The sequence below is a fragment of the Mustela erminea genome, chromosome 2 (assembly GCF_009829155.1).
Source record: "Mustela erminea isolate mMusErm1 chromosome 2, mMusErm1.Pri, whole genome shotgun sequence".
Taxonomy (NCBI): domain Eukaryota; kingdom Metazoa; phylum Chordata; class Mammalia; order Carnivora; family Mustelidae; genus Mustela; species Mustela erminea.
Genome location: NC_045615.1, coordinates 98485336 through 98503077, shown reverse-complemented (window position 1 = coordinate 98503077; position 17742 = coordinate 98485336). Strand labels below are relative to the sequence as shown.

At 56.5% G+C, this 17742-nt stretch overlaps 1 protein-coding gene across 13 annotated transcripts in view; it reads left to right on the top strand.

The window, feature by feature from the left end:
* Positions 1–17742, top strand: part of ZFYVE28 (zinc finger FYVE-type containing 28) — a 109339-nt gene that overhangs the window by 53102 nt on the left and 38495 nt on the right. For 9 of the 13 annotated variants that reach the window (XR_004283333.1, XR_004283332.1, XM_032333609.1 and 6 more), the window contains 4 exons: positions 7684–7821; positions 9621–9823; positions 11397–11486; positions 13224–13313. Coding sequence is in view for 9 of the 13 variants with exons in the window: in XM_032333609.1 (XP_032189500.1) it covers positions 7684–7821; positions 9621–9823; positions 11397–11486; positions 13224–13313 (521 nt within the window). In the remaining 4 variants the exon portion in view is untranslated. Of the gene's footprint in view, positions 1–7683; positions 7822–9620; positions 9824–11396; positions 11487–13223; positions 13314–13427; positions 13561–17742 lie in introns of all 13 variants that reach the window. The other 4 variants (XR_004283335.1, XR_004283334.1, XM_032333608.1 and 1 more) reach the window with 3 other exon arrangements.

Here is a 17742-nt window from a genome sequence, read left to right as displayed (position 1 = left end):
AGAGGATCTCATTCCTTGTGCTTGCAACACACCGACCTTGCAGTTGGAAGACCTCCTTCCAGCATCCCCACCTGCGCCCCTGCCTGTGCCTCCACCCCTGTCTATGCCCCCACCTGCCTGCCCCTGCCTGTGCCCCCCCACCCCTGCCTTCCCCCGCCTGCACCCTTGCCTTCCCAGCCTCCCACCCCATGCCCCTGCCCGCACCCCGCCTGCCCCACCGCAGCTCTGTGCCCCCTGCAGTGGACTGGCCAGTTCACAGGCTGATGTAATTGCAGGTTATGCAAACTGGGTGCTTCGCGGATCCTCAACTGAGCACAAACCAGAGAAGAAAACTGCTCTGGAATTAGGCGTGGACAAGGCAACTCTAAGGGAGTTGAGAAACAAATCCCCAAAAGCTAGAAGGATCTTGCACAGGCGTCTTTAATTTCTCACTGCTCTCTTAACACTCCTGTGTCAGGGTCCCGGGACCAGCCCAGGTCCGCTGACTCCCTAGGAGGACACAGGGGACGTAGCAGGTAGTCGTGCTTACGGCCGGGGGTTTATCCTGATGAACACAGACCAGGCAAAATAAGCGAAGGGAACAGGTACAGAGTGGGGAGGCTTTGGGAGACGAAGTTCAGAGGAAACAGGCGCCAGCTGCCAGCATCCTCTCCCGGGCAGTCAGGTGGGACACGCTCTGTTCCCAGCAGCACCGTGTGACAACACATGTGGGGTCCCGTCTCCCGGGGAAGCTCATGAGAGACGTGGAGCAGGGCTCTCGCCCGGGCTGGTCCCGCAGGCCCCTCTCCCTGGCTCAGCCCCAACTGCAGACCCCTAGGAGGAAGGGGTGTAGGGGCCGACTGCAGTGTGGGTGTGGACAGAATGGGTAGCTAGGAAGGCCCCCACAGGCCAGGAGCCCAGATCCCTGCCCAGGGCCGGTGCTGCACGGTCCTCTCGGAGAACAGCACGGGCCTGCGGTGGAGCCCCCAACACAGGACAGCACACTCAGAAATGGTGGCCACCCGTCCCGGGCCATGGAGAGTAGAGTCAGCAGGGATGCCGTCCTGTAGGTGCTACAACTTTATAAACACAACTCACAGTATTTGTTTTACTGGCCCCTTCCGGGCTATGGCCTGTGTAAGGGCTCCTGGCTAGTGAATTTCTACAAAACTCAGGCATCTCAGTTGGAAAGTGTCTTCATTTCTAACGTTTGTCTTAAAACAACACATTTTGTCTTTTTTGCTTCTGACGCCTGCTCCACGTTCTATTCCCATGGTGATGCTGGGTTGTTTCTGTGATTGCGCGTTCATTCATTCATTCATTCATTCAATAGCAGTCACTTGAAGACCATCTGCCTCTGTGCAGAGGGTGATCAGTGCCCCAGAAGTGAGGTGGGCATGGAGGGGCAGGCCTCTGGGGTGCTGCTCTTACACAGGCCCATGTGCCGTTTCTCGCAGAGTCTGGGGACCTGCAGTTAAGATGCGGAGCTCCGAAAGGTCAGAGGCACTGCCATCCCAGGCAGGTTACTGAGGCCAGATTTAGGGGCCCTAGGCCCCTGATGTGCTGGGCACCTGTGAGTCTGTCCCGGGCAGCATGTGGCCGCCACTGCCAAGCACTGGGAGGCCGCGACTTTCTGAGCTTCGGGGCTGGTGGCTCAGCACTACCAGTGAACCTCTCCTTGTCCCACTGTTGGCTGTGACTCTGGCTTTGGTGACAGATCCCTGAGTCTTCTAGTCTGAGTGTCTGGGGCATCTCATCTCTGGGGACCCCATCAGCCCAAGTACAGCCCTTGGCTGGGCCTGGGACGTCTGTGTGGAGCTTGCTTGGCGGCTCAGTCTTCCAGGTCACATGCAGGTCTCTGGATGGCTCCCATTCTGTTCTGTCCGAGGCAGCGCTCCTGGCTTGAGGGTGGGCCTACACTCGGGAAGCCTAGTCCTTCTGGCCTGGGAGCTTCGTCTTCCACAAGGCATGGTGGCGGGTCTCCACAGTGGTTCTCTGGGTGATGGCCTCACCTCTTAATTCCTGCTGGGAAGTCTGATTCCTCTCACCAGTGAGTCTTGGGGGCCTCATGCACCCCAAGTCCTTGGGGTGTGGTTTGTCAAACCTTTCTGCCCCATAATAGGTCTTTTAGGTAGAATGTCCAGGCAATTGCCAGGTACAGAATAGATGCTCAAAGAACAGGAGCCTCCTTTTTTCTTCTCACAAGACTGATGCTGTGAGAAGCACGTGGGCTGGGTTTATAAGGAGCAGCAGGAACCAGCTCTCTGCGGGTGACATGCAGATCAAGGGGGGGCGAGGCAGCGAGGAGCTGGGAGTCGGTGAGGTGGAGAAGGCCCGGGACCCACACAGTGGTCTCACCTCGCTGGCTCTAATCTTAGGAGTCAGAGTCCTTCATTTTCACCTAAATAACCTTTTACTTTGTGAAGATTGTGGACTGGGGCATAGTGAGTATGCGGGCAGATTTCTGATGACATTTGCATGTCTGTGTTCTTTTTGGCTTTAGAAACCATAAAGGATTAGAAATTGCAGCTCAGGGGTGCCTGGGTGGCTCAGTGGGTTAGAGCCTCTGCCTTCGGCTCAGGTCATGGTCCCAGGGTCTTGGGATCGAGCCCCGCATCAGGCTTTCTGCTCGTCAGGGAGCTTGCTTCCCCCACCACCCCCGTCTGCCTCTCTGCCTACTTGTGATCTCTGTCTGTCAAATAAGTAAATAAAATCTTAAAAAAAAAAGAAAAGAAAAGAAATTGCAGCTCAGTAGGATGAAATGAATCCTGGATTGTTGTGATGGGCTGAATTGTGTCCTCCCCAAATTCATACATTCAGGTCCTAACCAATCTTTAACGACATAATTAAGGTAAAATGAGGTCAATAGCATGGGTCCTGATCCCATCTGACCAGTGTCATTGTAAGAAGAGGAGATTAGGTCATAGAATGCAGAGGGACAATCATGTGAGGACGGGGGAGAAGACCGTCTACAACAAGCCCAGGAGGCGGCCTCAGAGGGAACCCGCCTCCTTGCACCTGCGTCTCTCAACCCACCCACCTCCACCTGCTGCTCGGAACCAGCCTACCTACACCTGGGTTTCAGAACCCCGCCCACCCGCACCTGCATCTCATCTTGGAACCGCCCACCTGTATAAGTGCCACTGAACCTGGCACCCCGCACCAGGGTCTCAGACTCCCAGCCTCCAGACCTGTGAGGAATACACTTGGAACTGCTAGGTGTGGTGCTGTTATGGCGGCCCCGGACACAAATGCAGTGAGATTTGGATATCGTGGCGCAGATGGGCTGAATTTGCCCTGGGTGGGATTCCGGCATCATCATAGACCTGTTTTTCCCACGGCACACCGTAACTTTTGCCATCAAGTGAGTATAATTGCAGATGTTTCAATGAAGAATGTTATATGGCGAAATGTGCGGATCTTGTGCCCAAGTGTAGCTACAAGTGTGGTCATGGAGGTGCCTTGCTGCAGGTCTGTGATGTGAACGGAGCTGCACTTGGCAAGGGACACCCTCGAACTTCCCTGTGTTGGAAGGGACCGGTGCCCACCGTAACAGAAGGGGGTTCTTGGGGAGAGAGGCATCCCTGGTGTGCCCTGACTGCACACTCTAGCCTCCTGTCTGGTGTGTGCTACATCTGGGGGCTGGTGTGACTACAAGTCTGCATTTGGGGTCCCAAGAGCTGTGCCTAGGAGGAACTGAGGCCAGGGGACCCCAGGGGGCTGGTGACCTCTTGCCAAGGCAGGGAGAGCTCCTCGCAGCTTTTTTTTTTTTTTTTTTTAAGATTTTATTTATTTGGGAGAGAGAGAGAGAGAGAGAGACAGTGATCACAAGTAGGCAGAGAGGCAGTCAGAGAGAGAGGGGGAACCAGGCTCCCTGCTGAGCACGGAGCCCGATGTGGGGCTTGATCCCAGGACCCCTGAGATCATGACCTGGGCCTAAGGCAGAGGCCTTAATCCACTGAGCCACCCTGGCGCCCCAGCTCTTGAATTCTTTGAATTGTTTCCATATTGACTTTTGAGAGTTCTTTATTATGGACACCAACCGTCATCTGTTTATGATTTACATTATTTTCTCCCAGTCTGTGGCTTGTCTTTTCATTCTCTGCCTAGTTTTTTGAAGGACATAACTTTTAGATTTTTTTGAAGTCCAGTTTACCCTTTTTTCCCTTTGTAGGTTATGCTTTTGGTGTCCTGTCCAAGAGTCTTGATCATCAGATCAAGAACCCAAGGTCATCAGATTGTCCCCTGTGTTTTCCTTTAGAAGTGCTATACTTTCAGGCTTTACATTGAGGTCTGTGATGCATGGTGACTTACTGTCAGTATTAGTGTGATGATTGGACACATGTTTTTGTAGTTTTTTTACAAATGAATTTTCTCTTGTTCTAGTATCATGTGTTGAGAAGACTATATCCTTTCTCCACTGAAAAGTGTTATTGCACCTTTGGGAAAATCAGGTCTCCACATGAGTGGGGGGTCTATATTCGGGCTCTCTGTTCTGTCCCCTCAATCTGTCTTCAGGACAGTACCATGCTGTCTCAATCACGGCAGCTCTATACTGTGTCTTAGAATCCCGTGGTGTCAGATCTCCAGTGTTTCTATTTCAAAGGTGTCGTGGCTGTTCTAAGTTCTTTGCCTTTCTGTATGGAATTTAGAAACTGCTAGCAGAGGTCTATAAAAAAGCCCGCTGAGCAGGAGTACACTGAGTCTGTAGGTCAATACTGGGGAAAGCATGCAGTTTTCCCCACTCAGCATGGTACTAGCTGTCACAGGCTTTTCCCAGACATGCGCTATTGGGCGGAGTGGGGATCCTCGGATTCATGGCTACTCAGGGCTGGAAAGACAGAACTTTGCTGCCGTCTGACGCATACTCTTCTAGTGAGAAAGCCGGGGTCACCCTTATCTTTGTTCTGCGTGGGTAGCATCTTTTTGTCTTACTACTTGTAAGGCCTTTTTTTATTGGTTTCTATCCATTTCATCATGCTGCTATTTGGTATAATTTTCTTCGTGTTTCTTGCCCTTTGGGTTCATTGATCTTCTTGGACCTTGTGTTTATAGTTGTCATTAAATTGGACAAAAACTGGCCATAATTCCTTCAAATCTTTTTCCCATCCCGCTCCTTCTCTTGGGTCTTGCATGATATGTCTGACATCCTGAAGTCTCATTTCTTTCTTGGGCTCATTGGAGAGTTTCAGTTACTTCGTGTTTAGTTTATTGTTATTTTCTTCTGAAATGTCTGATCTCGGTTGAATCTTGTCTGATGTGTTTTTTTTCAGCTCAGATATTGTAATTTTCATCTCAAAATCAGCTTGTGTCCTTTTTATGTCTTCACGGTCTCAGCTAACTTTTGGAATGCATGGGAGTCACATGTAAGGGCCATCTCCATGTCCTCCAATGGCCACTGTGCCACCTGCCTCAGCTAGGCTTGATTTTTCTTTTTATCATGTGTCATATTTTCTTAATTTTTTGCAAGCCTGGTATTTTATTTTTAATTGAATGCCTAATATTGTGAGTCTGGTCCTTCTGGGAGCTGAATATTTTTGTATTCCTATAAGTCTGTTTGACCTTAGTTTTGTAATGCAGTTTGATTATTTATAAATGGTCTGGTCCTCTTGGGTCCTGTTTTTTAAGATGTTAGGTGGGGTCAGAGCTGAGTTCAGTCTGGGGTTAACCACCCTCCCCATGGAGGCAACACACTTCGGGTGTTCTGCCCAGCACCCTGTGAACAGTGCTCTGAGCTCTGGCCACGGCTCCTATATGGCACCTGTACCCCCTTCCTGGTCTTGCCGGCCTGTGTCTGTCCCCTGCTCTTGAGTCTGCAGGGTTTCCTCTGGACAGCTCTCTCTCCTCTCGATTCTAACTATCCTGATCCCCCAGACACTCAGTTCTTCTCTTCAGTGAGGGCGTTTGCTGGGTCCCGCTGGGGTACCCTCTCTCCAGACTGGGACCTGAAGGGTTGCTCTGGGCCATGAGCCACCTGGTCACAGCTCTTGCCTTGCCTATTTCTCTTCTCTTGGGGCCACTTGGCTGTGTGATGGCCAGTGTCTTAAGAACCACTGTCTTATTTTCCCCATGACTGTGGTCATCGATTTGGTTCCTATTGCTCTGCATTGGCTGGAATCAGAGGTCCCCGCAGATGTTTGCTGGGCACTGGGGACCCGACAGAAAAAAGGAGCCCTGCCCTTGCCCTTGGGTGGTGGTGTCCTCACGGACCAGCAGGATGTACAGTAGATGCAAGCATCACGTGGGAGGTCAGAGCCCTGGCTCTTTCTAGGAGCTGATATTGACTGGGTGCTCCCAGCTTTTGAGGGTGCTGACTGTTCATTAGTTTGTTGAATCACAAGAAAGGGGCCTTTCTGCCCAGAAAGCGTTTTAAAAAGAACTCATGGTACTACCGCTTGATGCTGGTCGAATTTTATTCTGATTTTTTGTGTTGTCAGAGCTCAGGGTGCTGACGTTTTACATTAGCAATGTCATGCTTCCCACGTGTGGGGACTGTTTGTATCTGCTTCCTAACAGAAATGAAAGTCGAGCCTCAGAGGGCGGAAAGGAGGGGTGTTGAGATATAAAATCTCTAAGGGCAAGAGCGTCAGCTAGAGCCATCTTTCTGGAAAGCCATTTGCTGGGCTGTAACCTGAACCCATAACTGTAAGGGTACTCTTGACTCTTGGAAACGCGTGGATCCTAAGGAAGTCACTGACCACGCCAACATCACACAGCGCAGCTGTGACCATGACGCTGGCACTGCTTCTGGCAGTGGAGATTTAGAGATGCCAACCGTGGCTGGCAGACTGGGAAACGGCTGCTGCTGGGTGTTACAGATTGGAGCTCATGCCCTCCTGACAGCCTGGGGACTGGGAATCATGGTGTCCTTTTCTGGGCTGCCTGGAGGACCAGAGAAGTTAGGCAGCCTGTCCCTGGTCACACGGCTGTGAGGGGAGGATTGAGAGTCTCCACCGCCAGAAGGCAGGGAGCACCTCTTCCTTGCTGGCTCACTGATCTGCTGGTTCCAGAGGAGTCGAGGTATTGCAGCCTAGATGGAGTCGGGCCGTTTGTGTTGGCCTGCTCCATCTACGCAGGAGTAAACCGAGGTCCAGAGAGGGTGGCGGCTTTGCCTGGCCTGACTGCAGAGGCTCCTGTGGTCTCCGTGCTGGGCGAGGCCCTTGTCCTCACACAGGATGGGTCTGGAGCATTGTGTGGCAGGTCTGAGAAGGCCAGTTTTGCCGCTGGTATTGTTCCCTGACAGTAGCGGGTCTTGTCTGTGCTGTGACCACTCCCAGGATGACAGGGTGCCTGATGTCAACAGAAGCAGGACAGCGAGCTGGCGGTGTGCCCGCCCACCGAGCCACGCTGCTCCTCGCACTCTGTTGTAAGAGGGTCACATACTGGTGTTCAGAGAGCTGTCCAGGGATAGTCCTCGTGGCCCGGGCTGCAGGGAGCCTGACTATGGGTCGGCAGCACGCGTGGGCTCCGTGAGTGTGAGCAGCGGGACCAGGCAGGCAGGGGGACCTGGATGTTTATTCTCGATGCTCCTGGAGCATATGAACATTGTGTAGCCGTCTCAGAGTGAGCTGGGGTGTATTACTGTATCAGCCTCGTAAGCTTCAAGAACAGGATCGTGCCCCATCTGTGTCTCGTATTCTCCAAGCAGCCTGACAGCCACCAGCAGCAGCGTGTCTCAGCACAGTCTCTCCGATTCTGTTTCAGGACAACGTGTTAAACATCATTAACCAGATCATGGACGTGTGCATTCCCCAGGACCGGGCCCCGCGGGATTTCTGTGTCAAGTTCCCTGAGGAAATCCGGCACGACAACCTGGCAGGCCAGCTGTGGTTTGGTGCTGAGGTAGCGGGCAGCGCCTGGGTCTAGGGTCGCAGTTTGGGGCGCTGTGCAGCTCCCCTGTGTGTGCACCTGCAGTGGTTAGGGACCTGGGGTCACCCCTGCAAGGGGTCAGAACCCACTGCTGGGGATTACCGACAATGCGTTCCGAGCCTAGGAGGACTACTTTGAGGGTCTGGGAAAGCCCTGAGACTGCTCCCCAGATCTACACATATGAACACAGACATGAATCTTCGTGAGCAATTTCTGGGAGGTTCTTGGGCCCCCAGATGTGAGGGCCCACAGGGGTTCTAGTGTCTGGAGCAGAACCTCCCTAGCCCACTCTTGGGGGACATCCTTGCCCACGGGGTTGGGAGCTGCACTCAAGGCCTGGCTGGAGCCACCCCTCACGCGCCCCTCACACCTCATTTCTTGTCTCCCATTGCGGGGACTGCAGCCTAAGAGGAAGGCGGCTGCCTGTCCTGTGGGACAGGACCTATCTTGCCCCAGTCATTGCCTGTGCCCCCACCTTGCCACCCCTCCCTGGGCCATGCTGAGGTTTGCAGCCTGATGCCGGTGAGTCCCTGGGATATGGCATCTTCCTCCGGGACTGCCTGGCCTTGGGCCCCCTGCCCACTGCCCCACTGCTCTGACCCCCTGGGTGGGAGGGCATCCTTGCCCATGCTCTGATTGGTGTGGCAGGTCCCAGGCAAGCTGTCCCACTGCCTGGTCTCAGAGTGGGCCCCAGAGACAGGGACAGCTATGTGGCCTGGATATGAGGCAGGCCCCATGCCCAGGGATACTCAGGGTGCTGTCTCCCCAGTGCGGGCTGGCCCCGGGGCCAGCCAGCTCCACATGCACCTCCAGAGGGGTAGGAAATCAGTAATGCTGAGCCCTGCCTCCAGAAAAGTGCTTCTTGCCCCGGCTCATCTCTGGGTCACTGCTGACAAGGTTCGCTGTTGACTGGTGCAGGCCTGAGGCGGGCAGGGGGTCCCACATCACCATAGCCCCACATGGGGATCGCATGGCCACCCCTCAGCCAGGACGTGGGTCTGATAAGCACCCGTGTCCCTGACATGTAGAACACTCCGGGGTGATGCACACAGCCCACTTGGCCTGTGGTCTGCCCCCGCCTGCCCAGTATAGGTGTGGGTGGGTCTGTGGGCACAGAGGGACCCTCTGTATTGCCTAGCAGCTAGGAGTCCCACACTGAAGAGTCTCAGTCAGCGGAAGGTCAGTCAGCATTTGTGGAAGTGAGGTGTTTTTAATTGCTAGGAAGGTCAGTGGTCTCGGGGAGCACGGTTAGCCCCGAGGGCCTCGTGCCTGAAGTGCTGCACTGAACGTGGTGTTGGGGTGTCCCTGGTCACCCAGCTGTGGGCTGGGTGGGAGGGGACAGGCGTCGCAAGACTGGGCCCTGAGCATGAAACCCCATACCCCAGAGTCCTGGTTGGACTTCCTCTCCTTCTGGGTCCGTGTGCAGCCCCTCACAGGGGGCGTACTTATCAGCATGGACTTGTTGGGGTCTGGGTTTGGTAGAGACCAGGAGCGAGCAGGTGCAGCATCTCGAGACGCTTGTCCCAGGGTGTGAGGTGAGGGTATTTCCAGGAGAGGAGCCTCAGGGAGGGGTCTTGGGAATGACAGCGCACCCCAGCCTGTGCCTGCTGCCCTGCCTCCCTGTCCCACCGTCCTCAGGGCTGGCCGTTAGAGCGTCCGCTCTCTGCATTTCGGAGGGGGGACCCCCGCCAGTGGGACTCCAGGGGCCCCCCTGGAACTAGAGCTGACGCCTGTCCCCCCGGGCCTCTCCGGACCCGCGTTGTCACCCACAGTGCCTGGCCGCTGGCTCCATCATCATGAACCGTGAGCTGGAGAGCATGGCCATGCGCCCGCTGGCCAAGGAGCTGACCCGCAGCCTGGAGGACGTGCGGGGCGCTCTCCGAGACCAGGCGCTGCGCGACCTCCACACCTACACGGAGAAGATGCGGGAGGCGCTGAGACACTTCGATGTCCTGTTTGCTGAGTTCGAGCTGAGGTGACTCTGAGGCCTTTGCCTCCTGTGTCTGGGGGGACATCAGCCCCAACGCACCAGTCACGATGTTTCCCATGGGATGGATGTGCGGAGTGGGTAGCCAGGGCGGGTTCAGGGCCGGCGGTCCATGTAGTGAGCCCTGGACCCATGAGGCAGGGGTGTGGGGGTCAGGCTGCATGACCTTTCCAGGGGTCCAGCCCACCCCCTCTGCCTCTCCCCGATGCACCCCAGCACGAAAGAGCCGGGAGGCGCCTGCCCGTAGCAGTCACCAGGAGTGGATATGCCAGCCTCCATCCGTGCCGCCGCCCGATGCTCTGCTGCTCCCCTCCCACCTCGCCTCCTGCCTCACCTCCCGCTTCGCTTCCCGCCTGCTTCCTGCCTCTGACCTCCTGCCTCTGGCTCTCACCTCTGCCTCCTGCCTCGCCTCCCGTCTGTGCCTAGGCTCACCGTGCGGGGCTTGGTGTTCGCAAGCTGCCCCCTTCACCCCATCTGTTCATCCGCCCCCGCACAAACACCGCGAGCATCACCTCCCCTCACCTCCATGTGCTCAGACCCCGGACACAGTGGAGCAAGGGAGGGGTGGCCGTGGCTCCTGGATGTGGGGACTTCAGCTCCCTGGGGTGAGGGCAAGGTCACCTCCCAGGTTTGGATTGCACGACACCCTCCATCACCACCCACCCGGTGCCCCACCCATGTCCTCCCGCCTGCTGCTGTCCCTAGCCTGGGGAGCCAAGGCAGAGCCCTCCCCCTTCTCCATCCAGTGCCTCCCTCCACCCCCGACCCCCTCCAGGCTGCACTCATCTGCTCCTTCCCTGTAGGACACAAGCAGGGGGACTCCTCACACCCAGCACTGGGGGGCAGGCACGCCACCAGCTCCCACAGATGCGGAGATGATCGCGGTTAGGTGTGAAAAAGTGGGACCCCAAATCCCCATCCATGGAGGTCCCAGTTAGCACAAATTGACCATCGCGTAAGCCGGCAAGTGAAAGACAGTGCCCTCCAGGAGGCGGGAGCACAGACTCTGGTTTTCCTTCTGTATCCTTTTCTGGCTTCCCCAGGTCCCAAAGAAACTTTTATTAACAGGAGAAAATCGGGGCTGGGAAGTTAGGATCAAAGAGACGTGTCCTTACCTGGGGAGGGGTGGGACATGGTGTCTCTTGCCGAGGAGGCCCCTGTGCCCCACCCGGTGTGACCACCCCCACCCTGCGGTCTTCACCCACCTGCGCGTGCATCCATCCACTCACTCACACTCACGAAGGTCGGCACCCAGTCAGGGACATCACAAAGCAGGCAGTGCCAGGCCCAGGGCGCGCAGAGCCCAGGAGGGGGAGGGCCATGGTTTCAGGTGGGACAAGGCCAGGGTTGAGGGGGACCAGGCAGGGCAGGGCAGGGGGCGCAGGAGGTGCTGGACTAGGCCTCACCCTGGAGGAGGCTTGATTTCAGACACAAATCGTCAGGCCTCATGCCGGAAGCTGCTCATGTCTGAGGCATGTTTGGCTTTCATCTGAGATGCCGTTCTTTTTGGGGGGACACTTGGGTGGTGGGGCAGCGCTCACCTCCCTGGCTGTGTCTGCAGCTACGTCTCAGCCATGGTGCCTGTGAAGTCCCCCAGGGAGTACTACGTGCAGCAGGAGGTCATCGTGCTGTTCTGTGAGACCGTGGAGAGGTGAGGCCACCCCTGACTGCCACAGGGTCCTGCTCCTCCCTGGGGCAGCTGCAGGGACAGGGATACCTCTAGCCACCTTCCCCTTCCAAGTCCACCTTCCCCTGGCAAGCACACCTACAACCTCCTTCCTCAGCTGCACCATCCCTTCCTCTGGGCCCAGAGGGCTCTCCTGCCAGGGACTTCCCTGGTAGAGCCCTGGAGCAGCCCCACAAGGCAGCACAGAGAGCTGGACGCCTCACCTTGCCTTCCTCACCTCTACACCTCTGTACCCTCCACACCTCCATCCCTTCCTAACCTTCACTCCTCCTTAACTCCTCACTTCCTCACCACCTCACCTCCACACCTCCATCCCTTCCTAACCTCCACATCTTCTCAACTCCTCACCTCCTCAATTCCTCAGCTCCTCACCTCCACACCTCATCTCCTTGCCTCCACACCTCCTCACCTCTACACCTCCTCAACTCCTCACCTCTGTACCTCCTCACCTCCATGCCTCACCTCCACACTTTTGTTCTTTCCTGACCTCTTCACCTCCACACCTCCTCCACACCTTGCTCACCTCCACAACTTCCTCACCTCACCTCCACACCTCCCTGCCTTCCTGACCTCCTCACCTCCACAACTTCTTCACCTCCACACCTTCCTCACGTCCTCACCTCTACAACTTCCTCATCTCTACCTTCCTTACCTCCTCACCTTCACACCTCCATGCCTTCCTGATCTCTGTACCTCCACACCTCCTCACCTCCCCACCCTCTCACCTCCATACCTTTCTGGCTTCTATACCTCCACACCTCCTCACTTTCATGCCTTCCTCACTTCCACTCCTTCCTCACCTTCATGCCACAACTCCATACCTATACCTCCTCACCTTCCTTACCTCCCCACCATCCTCATCACCCCTTTGCCCTCATCCTCCTCTCCCCACCATCTCATTTCCTTACCTCCACAGGCCAGGATGGAGCCCTTGCTGGGTTGGAGGTCTCCTGAACAAGGTTTTGTTGATTGAAACATCAGTATTCTTGCCATGCCTTGGACAGTAATTGAAGTCAGATTTTTTAGTGGACTTGGGACTAAGATATAGCCTAGAATGTTTTGCTCGTCTGACTAGTGCTGTGGTATTAGAGAAGTCTTGAAATTGCCTCATATCACTTCGTAATTACAGTCATGTTATTCGCTGTTTATGTATTGAAATACATTTCAAATTGCTAAAAAATAAGATGGTAGGAAAGACCTTGTCCTTGGAACCATTGTGACGTGACTTGAGCAGTGCCAGCTCACAGAGTGTAGAGAGTCACTTGCATTTGCCTGGAGCATGAGACTAAATCTAGCAGAGCGCTGTTCGTTCCTCAGGAAAGTGTTAAATTGTGTGGGGCGGTGTTTTTGTTCCACGTTTATTCTTGTCACTTGAGTTGCTTCAATTTTCTGGCTAAGCAAGCCCATGGCAGGATGAGCTTCTGTGTTTTGTTTGCTGGACACCATCGCTGCCCCGTGGGCCCCTCAGCAAGCACACCTTGCCCCTCCCTGCACCTTCCATCCCAGAAGTGGGATTGGGCAGGTGGAAAGTCAGGGAAGGGGAAGCACCAGCCACCTTTGCTCGGGCCTTCTGGAGCAGAGCATGGCCCCTGTCACCTTCCTGGCCATCAGCTGAGCACAGACGCAGGTGTGGGTGGAGCGGGCCATGGTGGGTGTTGGGAGGGCAGGCCTCACCCTTCTTGCTCTCTGTCCCTCGGCCAGGGCCCTGGACTTCGGGTACCTGACCCAAGACATGATTGACGACTACGAACCGGCCCTCATGTTCACCATCCCCAGGTTGGCCATTGTGTGGTGAGTGTTCTCCCGCCCGGGATAGCCATTGGGCGGAAGCCTAGCAGGACTGTGGAGTGAGACAGTGCTGGGCCCCTTCTGGGTGTTGATGGCTGGCCCTTACACCCCCAACAGGTGGCTGCTAGCCGCCCGCGCGGCACCAAGCAGGCCTGCTGTCGGCCCTCACCAGGTGTTCTGAGGGTGAGGGAGGGACCCCCCCACCCTAAATAGTACGAGATGGCCGGACACCCAACACCCAACGGCACAGGTGAGATGGACAGTCACCTAACTCACAGCCCAAGGCAGGAGCGCCCCCACACCACAAAGAGCCACGTGGGGGGCATGCAGGAGCAGAGTGCCCAGCCCAGGCTGTGGGAGGAAGCCCCTGGCTCCCGTGGGGGGACGTGATGGGCTTACATGAGTCATTCACAGGCTGGAGGGAGGTGGGGGGGCATGAAATGAGCCTGAGCAGGTGAAGAGCAGGTGGGGTGCAGCTGCTCTGGCAGTAGGGAGGGGGAAATGCGCGCTGAGGCAGAGCCTTCCCTACTGGGTACAGAGCATGAGCTGGAACTCAGGTGCAGGCCTCTGGGGTCTTGTGGGTTTAGACATGTTGGCCAGCACATGGGGTCAGGCCTTATGTTCCCCAAGGCAGGATGTGTGTGGTCAGTGGCAGAGCACTTTGAGCTTCTTGAGGCCAAGGTCGGGTCAAGGTCAGAGCCTGGGTGTTCTGGGCTCGCCCTGGGGCTTCTCGCCCATACCCTGACTCCACGGCAGGGACCACCCTTGCCTCTTGCCAGGTGAGGGGGCGTGGGGCAGGTGGTCACAGGGGGAGCCCAGTGGAGAGGCCTGTAGGTCTGGTCACCCTGGAGGGGCCCCATGGGCAGCTGGTGTGCAGGTGTGGAGCTGGGCAGAGAGGGGACCAGAGTCCTAGGGACAGATGCTGATTGCAGATGCAGTCATTGGCGAAGCAGTCTGGGAGAGTGTGGGGTGGAAGCAGAGGCCAGGACTGGTCCAGGCATCGGCCCCCCTCCTAGGGAAATGGGGATGCAGTGGTGGGAGTGGTGGGGGGCAGGATGGTGCAGCAGGATGAGGTCAGCTTCTGGGCCAGAGGGGCTTCCCTCAAGCAAGTTGCACTGCGTGTAGAAGGCATATGGGGCCAACAGGGACGCTGGAGGTCAAGTGGCCAAGACATGCCAGGTACAGTGTCTCAGGGGAGACACCAGGTACAGAGGCTTGGGGGAGGGAGAGCTGGAAAGAGGGGTTGAGGCTCAGGGAAGCCTGAGCACTCTCCTTGACCTGACTGTGTCCTTGGAGCTGCCTTCCATGGCAGTCTCGCTACCAGGACCCCTAGCCTCCACCCCTTCCTTTTATGTCTCCTTTCCTGAAACAATCTTCTCCCCAAGTTTGCCTGTCAGGGAAAGCAGGAGTGCGTCCCAGCGCCCCAGAACACACACACTTTACAGTTGCTTTAATCATTAGAGTCTGAGATTCTGCCTTCACCTGAAGCTGAGCGGTGCAGAGGACAGATGTCCCCTGGGACCAGCTTCGGTGGTCTGGCCTGAAGTGGCCCCTTGGTGGGCCAGGTAATTTTGTTATATCGTTATTTGCTTTCTTGGCAGCAGCTCTCTGCGGCCAAACTCATGCCCAAGACAAAGCTGCTTCGAGCTAGGGCCTTGCTTCTGTGGGCCTGGGCCCCGGGTTGGCGAGCCCCTCCCATGAGAGTGGCCTTTGTCCCCTCCCTCTGCGTCATGCAGTTCACAGCCCCTTTTCTGGTAGCGTGGAGACCCTGGCCTGGAGGTGTTTCTTTTTTTCTTTTTTTTTTTTTAAGATTTTATTTATTTATTTGACAGAGAGAGATCACAAGTAGGCAGAGAGAGAGGAGGAAGCAGGCTCCCCTGCTGAGCAGAGAGCCCGATGTGGGGCTCGATCCCAGGACCGTGAGATCATGACCTGAGCTGAAGGCAGAAGTTTAACCCACTGAGCCAGCCAGGCACCCCCTATGGTTCTTTTCTAAAATGCCTTGGCAAGTGCCTTGAAGTTCAGGATCCAGTGCCCCCAGCTCTGAGCCCGCGTCTGGGATTTCATCATGCTGGCTGGGGGTTGGGGGGCGGTTCCCACCATGCTGGAGGGGTTCCCAGGCTGGCCACCTGACTGTGCACAGGGGTGCTGGTGTGGGCGCATGCTGGCCAGCCTGCCCTGTTGAGCTGTGTGGCCTCTTGGAGGCTCCCCAGCTCCACGGGGCTAGGCAGCATCTGGGATCGTGGGGACACGAAGGCCTTGTGCTGTCGTAGACGGAACCTATCCTCAGCTTCATGGAAATGCTCAGACTCTCCCAGGCACTTTAAAAATACAACCCATTTACGATAAAGGCGAGGCATTAGACAGCCTGAGCACTTGGGCTCCAGGTTCTCACACAAGCCTGCTGAGCGAGGGCGGTCAGACTTCACTGGCCAAGCCATCAGCCCTGGCCCAGACCTGGGGGTCATGGGACCGTTCTCTCAGGTCTTCTCACTGAGTAGCCCCCCAAGATCACTTTTCCCTGACCAGCGTCACTGCGCCCTTTGTGCCGACTGCAGCTGCCCAGTGGATATCTGACTTCTGCTCCTTCTCTGTCCCCTGGTCCTGGGAAGGAAAGTGAAGGTCCCACGGCTGGGCCTTTGTCCTTGTGCCCCTCTCCTGGCAACAGTGTGTGGGGGCCTCTTGGAATCCCCCAGGACAGGTGGAAAGGCTCTGAGTCACAGTGAAGGTAGGCTAGTTTTGGAGTTGGAGTGAAGGGAGAGCAGGTGCAGGGAGGCCCGCTGGGAAGTAGGAGCAGAGGCAGGGACCCAAAGCCCAGAGTTGAGGGAACAGAGGTTTTTGGCTTGGCTGTGCCTGGAGGGAGGCCACACGATGGCCCCAGGGCCACCTCTGACCCTCACGGGCCCTCCCTCAGAGCCAGGCTCTGCGTCTGGGGCTTTAAGGTATACGAAACTGTAACTGAAGTTCTCCATCCTATGGAAGGAGGGGTAGAGCAGTAAGCAGCTGTCCCCAGAGCCTCCCCCTTCAGGGTCACTCCAGGACTTGCTGGGTCCTGTATCTGCCCAGCGAGCCTATGTTGAGCCCCTGCTGTGTACCTGCCCTGTGCTTATCCCCAGGGATGCCAGGACACCTCTGGGGCAAGTGTACAGGTAGGAGAGATAAGAAGTTGCTGTGGGTTTTTCTGGATGCTGGGGTAGGATAGGACCCGGAGCAGAGCCCCTCTAGAGAGGACAAGAGCTGTGAGCATGAGGGGCGGGTCCCCAGTCCTGGAGCAGAACCCTGGAAGCTGGGGTGGGAGCTGGTCAGGTGGCTGCAAAGGGGTGGAGGCAGCACCTCTGGCTGGAGGGAGGAGGGGTGGGGTCATGGGTCACATGTGGCAGGGAAGCCAACACTCTGGAAACAGCAGCCTTCAAGGGTCACATCTGTGCTGTGGGTTCCTGGGGCTCCAGGTGACTCTCAGGGAACAGTGAGAGCAGAGGGGGATCTGGGCGTGAGGCCTCCCTACTGCACCAGCCCCCCCTCCTGCCTCTAGGAGCTCCAGCCCCTTCCCACCCACCCTGCTCTGAGCTCTCCCAGGAGAAACTCCCCCTCAAGGTGGCATGGCATCTGTGGGCCCATCACAGGTGAGGAGACAGGTGTGGAGCGGCTGGATGGGGCCCAACCCAGCCCTGCTTGTGCCTGATGACCACTGAGCTTTGTGGCCCTGGGGAGGCCCCCCTGAGGTAGAGGCGGTAAGAGGAGCTCCGGGAGATTGGCCGGGATTGGGGGAGGGCTGTGAAGGGGGGGGCCTGGAGGCTTAGAGGAGGCTCAGGAAGAGGCTGGCCGGGCCAGGTGCTGGGTGTCCATGGGGCTGGACAGGGGTTTGGTCTTGTCCACGCCCACTCGGGTGCCAGCCCTGAAACCCTGCCCCCCTCCACTTCACCTGTGCCCCTGGGCCAGGCCCACGACTTAGCATCACATCCTCACTGGTCACTCTACTTCCTCTCTCTCATTTTCACACTCCCTGCCACCACATCTATCCTGTGGTCCTACTACCAGAATTTTCCAGAAGTTGCTGCCCCATGGGGGTCTCTGGCCTCCCATTGTTTCTTTGCCCACGTGCTTCACCACCAGAGACAGCCCCCTGCCCAGTCCCTTCCCAGTCTTCCAATCGCCACACAACCTTCCTGGCCTGCAGCCCTTCTCCCACAGGTGCTCACCTCTAGCACGGTCGTGTGTGTACTCGAGTGTGTACACTTAAAGTGTACAATGTAATGGTTTTCAGTAAATTTACAGGCGTGCACAGCTATCACCATTAATTTCAGAACATTTTCGTCCCCCCAAAAGGATACCCCTCCCTCCTTAGCTGTCACCTCCACCCCCTACAATCCCGCCTACCTAGCACCAGGAGACCCCAGATCTGTTTCTGTGTCTGTAGGTTTGCCTGTTTGTG